Genomic DNA, 10,241 nt, shown 5'->3' with positions numbered 1-10,241 from the left:
ACACACACACTCACAAGCTATATGTGTTAACTATTTTACAGTCAGATATTCACAGATTGTTCAAGAGGCTAACCACTAATTTCACAAGTAATTTTCTTGGTTTTGAATTAGAAATAACGTGTTTTAGTTTTCAAAATATAGCTCAGTTTCACATTGTATATGTACACTGTTTTCTGTAGGAATGACATAACTATATATAGGATCACAATACTCTTTTTATCCATGTGCCAAATGTGAGAAATGATTATTTAATATTTTTTGATGTCTTATGTTACCAAAACATAATAGTTCATAGGTAGAAATTTATGGAATACATTTGGTTAGAAGTTTGTTTTTTCTTAATTACTAAAGGGAATGCTTTCATGACAGTATATCATTCCTCTTGTTGAAATTTCTTCTGTGGTGGTCAGGGCTTGAACCATTGTGGCAATTCTTGCTTTTAAGGATTTTTTTGAGATTGGTAAGGTTTTTGTTTTTTGTTTTTGTTGTTTGATTTTTGTGGTGCTGAGGATCAAACCCAGGGTCTTACACGTGCTTGGTAAGCCCTCTACATCTGAGTTACATCCCCACTCCATTTTCAGTTTATATGTCATGCTTACTTAGGATGAAATCTGTTGTCCCCTGCCAGGTATGGTGGCTCATGCCTTTAATCCCAGCACTCAGGAGGCAGAGGCAGGCAGATCTCTGTGAGTTCAAAGCCAGGCTGGTCTACATAGTGAGTTCTAGGACAGCTGGGGCTACAGGGAGACCCTGTCTCAAAAAGACCAAAAAAAAAAAAAAAAGAAAAAAGAAAAAGAGAAAAAAAGAAATCTGTTGTCCTACAAGAAAAGTGCTCATCATTAGGAGCCAGTTTTACTTTGCTGGTGCTTTGCATAGTAGCAAAATTCTGCTCTTTGGGTCAAAATACAGGCTAGGGTTAAGAGTATTGACAGACATAGAGATGCTGGACAGTTTTCTAATTCTTTTTAAGTCATGTTTCATCAGAATTCCCACAGTAGTATTCCCCGTATCCGTAGATTGGATCAAAATGTGTTCCTATGCCAAGTACAAGTCATGAGTAGATTTTACAGTTTTAGATGATGTAGTTTCTGTTCTGTTAACTATTAAACTGTATGAACTATTGCATTGCCGTAGATCATCTGTGCATTAGGTTTAATAAGCTCTCCTTTTTAAAGAAGGCTGCCTGTGAGCTTCTTCTGTTGTCTCCTCCAAAATCCCTTCTAACTCTGGGATGTTTGGATTGCAGCTGGATTAGATTTGGGGCTATCTTTTCCTTTACTCATAATCGGTAGTTTTTAGAAGTTAACAAAATTGCTTCCTTAAAAAAAAAAAAATTAAGCCCACCTAATTCTGCTGTGCACTTTGTTACTTATATTGACAGTACTTATATAACTGTGATGATGAATTCAGTGGAAAATTATTTCTGTATCGTTTTAGAATTTTGAAAACTTGATAGAGACTGACACTGTTAATTTGAACAGAGTCCCTAAATACCTAAAGTGAACCTTGTTTTTGCCATGTATTTGATGATTTCTTGATTTTTAATTTCAAAAGGATTCCTAGGCTCCAGGTGTTGGGGTGAAGAAGCTTCCATTATTCTTGAGAAAAGGATAGTAGGATGTATATAGCATTACAGGTAACGTGTAATTTTGTGAGGTAAAAGCATATGAGCTAAAATAGGAATCACAGTATTTCAGATTTGCCTTACTGTAAATCCTGACACACCCTAAGAGCTAGTATATCACAAAATCTTTTGCCATCTGAAAAAGGGGAAAATACTAATGTTGGTTTTGGTAGCAGCCTCTGAACATTCAGATTGTATTTTAAATATTTAAGCATACCAGTTGTAGCAAACAAGTCTTTCATTTCATTTTAGCAAGCTTGATTTATTCTCTTTTATAAAAAATTTATTCTATATTAATAACATGTAAGGATTTGAAACTAGAACCATACTATACTTTTTACTCAATCTCTGGCTACACTTGTAATTTACTTCAGTTAATATGAATACGGGGATTAAATTATAACTTGTGCAAAACTGCTTTGTAATGTTTGGTGATTTTTGTAATGTAAGTGAATGGTTAATTCTTTCTTCAATGTATAGCTATTAACCAACCATGCAGTGTCAATTAAAAGTCATTCGATTCTCTTTAGAACTGGATTTGTGATCATGATATACCTGTGGGGGCAGAGAACTTATTTTTTCATTTTGTCAAAATAGGTATTTGCTGACAAGGTTTCAAGAAATATGTTGTTAGATTTTTTAAATGTACAATAAAGTCCATGATTTTTGTACAGTCCTTTGTATGAAATATTTGATATATACTCTGAATTTTATTTTTCCAAGTAATTTCAGATATTTTTAATCTGTTATAACACATTTGGTCTGGCCATTGCAATTCTACAACAGTCAAAGTGGGGAAAAAGTCACTTACTAAAAAAAGTTTGTTGTAGAAGTGAACTAATTTGTAACTAGGGTTTTTTTTTTTTTTTGGTAGCAAAGGAAAGAGACTTCAATAATCACACTAGTGAGTATGTTTTATACTGTTGTACTCCTCAAAAGAAATTCCTGTAATTTAAAAAAAGGCAGATTATTGTTTGCTCCAGTTTAAGTAGTTTGGACACTTTTTTTTTAAAAAAGACAGTCTCACTGTGTAGCCCTTGCTGGCCTGGAACTCCCTATATAGACCAGGCAGGCCTGAAACAGAGATATACTTGCCTTTTCCTCCCAACTGTTGGGATTAAAGGTGTGTACCACCAGATGGCAAAATTTAAGTATTCTTTAGTTACATGTGGTATAGTATAGAAATAAAATTTTAAACTGGCATCTTCGGTTGGTAGTGAGTCCCTCCATACCTAGTCCCAGGCTGCATTCAGTGCAGAAACCATAAACTCATTATTGATATGAAAACTTTTAGTGCCTCTACCAGGGATCACATTAGTCAGTAAGTGGTGAGCTATAACCAGGAATTTTCAGAAAGAAGGCACAGGGTTTCCTGTTAGTGATAGAATTTCAATTCAAGGTTCTGTTTTGATTAGCTTAATTACCCCACCTCTGTATTTGGCATGAAGAAATGATGTCCAACATTAAGCTGGCATTGATACTTTTGCCCACAGATAGTTAATTTCTAGGTCATGTAATGGGGTCAATGTATATTCAGTTGAATCAACAGGATCTATATTCTCTGTAAAAAAAAAAAAATTGCTGTTAAGAGTCAAATTGAAGCCGGGCGTGGTGGTACACGCCTTTAATCCCAGCACTTGGGAGGCAGAGGCAGGTGGATCTCTGTGAGTTCAAGGCCAGCCTGGTCTATATTAGTGGGTTCCAGGACAGCTGGGGCTACAGGGAGACCCTGTCTCAAAAAGACCAAAAAACAAAAAATTCAAATTGAATTCAGAAGTGTTATCTGTTATGTTGAGCACAAAGAAGTTGGATTGATCCACTTAATATAAGATCAGTACAGAATTAGAACTAGTTTTTCCTAGCTTGTAAGGTCTTGCTATGTAACCCAGGGTAGCCTTGAATTTGAAATCTTCCTGCCTTACATCCTGAGTAGGTAGGATTACACATATGTGCCTCTGTGCCCAGACAGGTTTTTAAAAAAATTTTAAATTACCTTTTCAGTTGTAGCAGTGTGCTTAGATGCTATGTTCAAGGGTTTCATGTAGCCCAAGCTTCCTTGAACTTGCCATGTGATAATCCTGAATTTTTTTTTTTTTTTTGAGACAGGGTCTCCTCGAAGCTCCATTTGGCCTGGAACTTCCTATGTAGAACAGGATGGCCTGGATCTCACAGAGATCCTGTCTGTCTCCTGAGTGATGAGGTGATGAGTTTAAAGGTGTGTACCACCATGCCCAGTGATGACATTGAATTCTTTTTTTTTTTTTTTTTTTTTGATTCTTTGAGACAGTCTCCCTTTAGTCCCAGTTGTCCTGGAACTCACTATGTAGACCACGCTGGCTTTGAACTCACAGAGATCCGCCTGCCTCTACCTCCTGAATGCTAGGATTAAAGGCATGTGCCACCACACCTGGCCCAACCTTGAATTCTTGATCCTCCTGCGTCTACCTCCCAAGTGCTGGTATTACAGGCGTGTGGCTTTTAAAATACACGTATTTTAAAATTTATTTTTTGACAAATTCATACATGCACATAGTGTATTTTGATCATATCACCCCCATTACCATTTTCTGTCTCCCTTACCATTCCTGCTGAGCCCCTTCTTACCCCCAACAAGTTCTCTTCCTACTTTATTATTTGACCCACTGAGTTTAATTAGTGTTGCTTGCATGAGCATGGGTGGGAAGTTATTTACTGGAGTATGAACAACTTACCAGGGGTTACATCACTGAAGAAAGTGACTCTCCTTTCCCTCAGCCACCATTAATTGCCAGTAGTGCCTCAGGGAGTGGTGGGGCCTCATGAGACCCTCCCTCATCCATGATAGAGTTTTTGTTTTATTATTTGTGTGTGTGTATACATGTGTGCTAGCCATGGTACACATATGATCAGAGGACAACTTACAGGAGTCCCTTCTCTGTTCTACAGATTGAGCTCTGATTTTCGGTTGCCTGGCAAGCACTTTTACAGCTTACTCCATGATGGAATGTTGATGGACCCAATCTCGTGTAGGTAACCCCGGCTGCTAGGAGTTCATGAAGCATGATGACCATGTCAGATCCAGAGGACAGTGTTTCACAGCACAATTCCCCATCCTCTGCTTCCTCTTCTGCCATGTTCCCTGAGTTTTAGGCCAAGCAGTCAATAGTCACGTTTTCTCAGCACTTTGACCAGTTATAAGTCCCTGCATTAACTACCACCGACTGCAGAAAGAAACTTCTCTCACTAAAGTTGAGATGATGAGCACTGATCTGAGTATAAACATAAATATTTAGAAGGCATCTCCCTCCTAGGGCCTATGACCTCCCTGGCCATGGGCTTTTTTTCTTTTCTTTGAACAGGTTTACAGTAACAGGCATGAATTCCTTCCTGTGGCAAGGGCGTCAGATTCAATCAGAAAGCAGTTGGTTACCTAGCATACCTAGCAGCATACCTGATCCATAGCTAGGTAAGACAGTGATGACTTTGCCCCCAGCAGCCAGCATAGCACCTTCCAGCACTATGAATGGTAGCCAGCAGGAAGGAAACTTTCAACTTAGTTCCAGCTTGATTTCTCTGGGCTCTACAACCAAAGTATATGGTGTCTTTAGCAACAGGGTCTTACCATATAGTTCTGGTGGGTAGTCAAGAGTAGTGGCAATAGCCTGTACTGTTTTGGAGGTCTCCCTGACCAGTAACTCTTAGGGAGGTATCCTACACAGAACTTTTTTCTTTTTGTCAGTTCCTTTATTTTTTTGTAAATTTTTTATTGAATTTTATTTTTAAAAATATTTTATTTTTTATTTTTTTTATGTGTATGAGTGTATTGCCTGCATGCACGTGAGTGCACACATGTCGTGCATTGCCATGGAGGTCAGAAGAGGGCTTTGGGTTCCCCTGGAACTGGAGTTAAGGATGATTTGTAGCCACCATGTGCGTACTGGAATCGAACCCGGGTCCTCTGCAAGAGCAGTCAGTGCTTCATACAGAACATTTTAATCAGTCTTGGTCATCTTTGTACCCCCTTCCCCATTGGCAGTTTTCCATAGCCCCCCACCCCACTGGAATTCATACATTCTGTCATTTGTGTTAAGGCCTATTGTGTCAAGTCCCCAGTTGTCCCTCAGTGCAGTTCATCCACTGAGCTGTAGGCGGCCTATCTAGAGTTCCTCCCTTTAAAAAGAGCAGCTCTTCCTCATCCAGCAGTAATCAGATGCCAGTGATTCTTCAACTAAGATTGAGGCTTGTTGCCCATTTCCACAGTTCTGTGCTGAGGTTTGTCTGCTTGAGTATGCATGGGTCTTGTGCATGCTGACACCATTGCTGTAGGTTCATATGAGCAAGGTCCCAGGAGCTTGTAGGACTCAATTTCCATATAATCGTGCACTTCCACCTTGGCTCTTGCAGTCTTTCTGCCCCCTGTTCCGTAATGGTCCTTGAGCCCTAGGTGGGGGGGGTTTAATATATGAGTCCTGTCCAAGGACCTGTACTCTGTAGACTCTTACTCTCCATGCTTTGACCATTTGTGACCTTTTGTGTTCCTGGCCCTCTGTTGCATGAGGGTGCTTCAGTGATGAGAATTGAGAGATGCATGAGATGCATTAGTGTCCTCTTTACCCCTTGTTCTATGTTCTGTGAGCCTTGGGTGTAGACATTGCATCATAGATGTGCCACTTAGGCAATTCACAGACAATGTCTATGTGACCAGTTGTGGAACTCTGTAATAGTTTCTGTCTGTGGCAAAAGAAGCTTCTTCGATGAGTGGTGACTGAGATACTTGTCTAAATATAAGGCTCCATATTTTGCACAAAGTAAGAAATTACATTTGTCTAGGGATGTGATAACCTTGGGGGTTTCTCTAAGATCTAAGACCTCTCCAGCCATGTGTACCCACACAGAACCTTTTAAAGAATGTAGACGGCACTGCACTGAGATTTTAGTTGCTGAGTAAAGGAAAAAAAGAAACATCATACATAAAAGATTTTTAAGAAAAATCTTCAGTTTATACCTTTCTGTCTAGAATAGCTCAATTACCAGGTTCTTGTTAAAGCTCCTTGTCCATAAAGGTCATGTTCTTTGTAAAGAACATACGCTTTTAGAAGATTGGGTAATGGAAGAAATGACATGAAGACTGGGCAGCGCAAGCGGAAACGTCCCATACACTTCCGGATCTTCAGGCGGCACAAATGTTTTAGGGAGCGAGGGTTTGCTAAAACGAGAGACAGGCACATTATTAAAAAAGAATTGCTTTATTTTTCAGTGATCTGAGAGTTTAGTTAGCAAATCCGACACCTACACTACCAGGATTTATAGTTGCTGTCACTAGAAGGAAAACAGCTTTTCAGTTCTCATTGTACCCTTCCATATAGATGCAGTTTCAGAATGACATGAATTGTGAGTCTGGCTTATGAGACCCATAGCCTTAAATATCTGCTAGTCTCCCTCCACCCCTCAGTCTTGTCTCTCAAGCTGGCTTAAAGCTCAAAGATCACCCTGGGAGAAATGAGATAAAAGAAATTCTTAATTTGACCTATGTGAAAAAATGTGTTTGGAGAAGCATCATTTGATACACTATAGGATTAGAGCTTAGATCATCATCTTTTTTATTGCCAATTCATAGCTTTTAATTCCTGGGTATATATAGTTCTTTCATAGCCATGATTTAAGTGGATTGGGAAAAAAAGTGATTAGATTTCCTTGGCTGGAAAATGGTGATAAGCACAGAGTAAGTGTAGTTGTGAATAGCACCATGTTTACAAAGAATCAAATGTTCTGTTCCCTTTAAGTCAAGCTTTTAACCAGAAGAGAAGAGTGCTCTACAAAAAACCAAGAATACAATTAGTATTTTGGTAAGAATTTTCTGTAAGAAAGATACTCACTCAAGATAAAATGTATTTCTGACCAGAGCCTCTGTTTTTCGAGCACAGCTTTCAACTTTGAACAGATTTGAACTTGATCAACGTAATCAAGCATCACTCGAACAACCTTTCCAGAGAGATGCTGTAGCCATGACAAAGTTATGACTTCACAGAACTGAGAGGAAAGCAATCAGAAAGCAAATGAAAAGCACTCAGTATCTGTGGGTTAACATAGCAATCAAAAACAGTCCTAAACTCAAAGCCATGAGCTAAGCTTTCACTGGTGTGACCTCAGAACCATATAAGATGTAATGGAGACACAACAGATCCTTACATATCTGATAGTCTCTTGGTCAGTCACTTGGCTGCCTGTAGCAAGGATTACTTTGCAGCAAGGTGCAGCCTTCTATGTTCTAGCTGGGAGATGTAGTGGGAGGGTGAGCAGCTCCACAGGTACCCTCAATAAAGAGCAGGATGTGTGCAGCTGCATCTGGCTAGCTTGAACCGGGCTGGGAGTTTCTTCTCTAAAACATGAAGCTGTCCAGTTGGGAAGTTATTTACCTCTGGCTCTTACAGGAGAGGAGAATTGAGACATTTTGGTTATTTTTTAACACTTATTTTTGCATTTTCTATGACTTATAACCACACTGACTCTGATACATGAATGATGTGACAGTTTCTGCCTTTAAATACTTCATGTCCTTTTAGATAAGATGTCCAAATGAGAATTGAAATGATACTGTAAGAACAGTTTAGGAAATAGTATCAGATGGTTTATGTCTAAATGCCAAATCAATATACAAATAACTCCTACAATAATCTCCCCCAAATAACAAATCATACAGGATAGAATCTTTTACTTCACAGAACTGATTTAAAAGTGCTTTCCTGGGGCTGGAGAGATGGCCCAGCAGTTAAGAGCCCTGGTTGCTCTTGCAGAGGACCCAGGTTGGACTCCCAGCACCCACATGGTGGCTAATAGCCATCCAAAACTCGAGTTTCAGGGGGTCTGATGCCCTCTTCTGACCTCCACGGGCTTTGCACAACATGGGTGCGCTTACATATATGCAGGCAATACACTCATACAGGTAAAATAAAAATAATAAAGTGCCATCTCATTTGTTTTCAAATTTTGGTGATCTAAATTCAGGCATGTATAAAACATCAGCTACATACTAAACACAGACCTGAAAGCCAGGGAAGCAAGATCACTAAGCGCTGATGTTCATGTATTCATGGGGGAGATAAAATCATTAACATATAAAAAATGACAACTGTAGATCTATAAAAGAAATGTTCCCCACAATAAGAGAGTGATTAAGAAAGGGAACTACTTAAGATGGCTAGGGAAGGGGCCTCTGGGGAGAGGATGCTTGAAATAAGACCTGAGAAAAAGCCAATTAAAAAGCCCTGAAGAGACAACTTGAGGAAAATAGAAGTGAGCAGAGTAGGCCAGGCAAACCAAAGAGCCTGCTGTGAGATTAGTGTCTCAAAGTGGAGAGGCAACAGCAACTTTATTGAACTGCTTCTTTCATTCAGGGAGGTGATCAAAGGAAGTAATCTAATAAAAATTTAGAACTAAGAGAGATAACTAAAAATCCTAGGGATTACAGGTATGGGGAGCCTAGAAACATTTTAATTAGATAAATCATTCAGAGAAAAACTAGATAAAGTATAAAGCTGGATTCATTCTTTAAAACTTTGGGCTTAGTTGGGTTTGCAGGCGTACGCCTTTAAAATCCTCCTTTGATCCCAGCATTCAGGAGGCAGAGGCAAGCAGATACCTGGTTTACATAGCAAGTTCCAGGCCAGCTGGGGCTACCAGGAGACCCTGCCTCAACAAACAAAAATTTGCTCATGTTGAATTTGAGAACCTTCCTTTGCTTCTCGGTCTTTTGGCTAAGATCAAGTCTGAGAACCTTTCTGATATTTCTAACTAAAGTCACTTTTTCCTCTGAATTGTTTCTGTGCTGTTTCTCTTTCCACTGTTGGGTTTAGTTACTTTCTCATATATATCATGCTAGAGTCTTCCCAGCATGAGTCTTTCCAAGGGCAAATTATGTCTATTGCTATATCCCAAGGCCTCAGATGATTGCTTAGGTCATACCACCAACACTGTGGGCTTACCATAGTATCTTTAATAACTGTGGGTGTCCAGCCTTCAAATGTACAGAAATGATGGACTTTGTCCCCATGGGGACAATCAAAGCATCGCTTAGTGTCATACCCATAATTCAACAGCATCCTGAGCATGACTTCATCTTTCAATGTATATTGCAGTGCTGATGGAAAATGCAAAGGGTTAACCCTGCAGAAGTAATTGACATTGGCCCCATGTCTCAGTAGCAGACTTATCAGCTCATAGTTGCCCATCCTGAGAGCTATCTGCAGGCAGTTAACTGGGTCTTGATTGGGCAGAGCTCCAGCACCCAAAAGCAACTTAACTGAGGAGAGGTCACCATTTGAAACGGCAAAATATAAGGCTGACTTCCTCTGATCATCGTAGTGTTTGCGGATTCTTTGATCTAGCATGAAATTCACGTCAAATCCAGCCTGGATGAGAAGTTCCAGGCATTGTGGGTGTGCTCCAGCTGCTGCACAGTGCACAGGACTGATCCCACTCCTCTTGATGGCAGCAAGATTTGTAACTGGAACCAGCATCTTTAGAGCTCTGAGAAAGAATTTCAAAGTGCACTTCAGATGGGTTCTTGTTAAGATGCTCATGATTCTTTTTATACTTAAACAAATGGTATGTTAATAGGTAGTATTTCAAATCCCTAACA

General features: G+C 39.5%; 1 protein-coding gene across 1 annotated transcript in view; it reads right to left on the bottom strand.

Annotated features, from left to right (window-relative positions):
- Positions 1 to 6,559: 6,559 nt before the first annotated feature.
- Positions 6,560 to 10,241, bottom strand: part of Asb14 (ankyrin repeat and SOCS box containing 14) — a 19,189-nt gene continuing 15,507 nt past the window's right edge. The window contains exons 8-10 of the mRNA XM_008849285.2: positions 9,586 to 10,129; positions 7,480 to 7,633; positions 6,560 to 6,809 (exon numbers count right to left, since the gene is read on the bottom strand). Coding sequence (XP_008847507.2) covers positions 6,631 to 6,809; positions 7,480 to 7,633; positions 9,586 to 10,129 — 877 coding nt within the window. The 3' untranslated portion in view covers positions 6,560 to 6,630. The remainder of the gene's footprint in view (positions 6,810 to 7,479; positions 7,634 to 9,585; positions 10,130 to 10,241) is intronic.

Source organism: Nannospalax galili, unplaced genomic scaffold, assembly GCF_000622305.1.
Source record: "Nannospalax galili isolate Female #2095 unplaced genomic scaffold, S.galili_v1.0 scaffold505, whole genome shotgun sequence".
Classification (NCBI taxonomy): domain Eukaryota; kingdom Metazoa; phylum Chordata; class Mammalia; order Rodentia; family Spalacidae; genus Nannospalax; species Nannospalax galili.
Note: the sequence above shows the minus strand (reverse complement) of the source record. Positions and strands in the feature narration are given on the sequence as shown.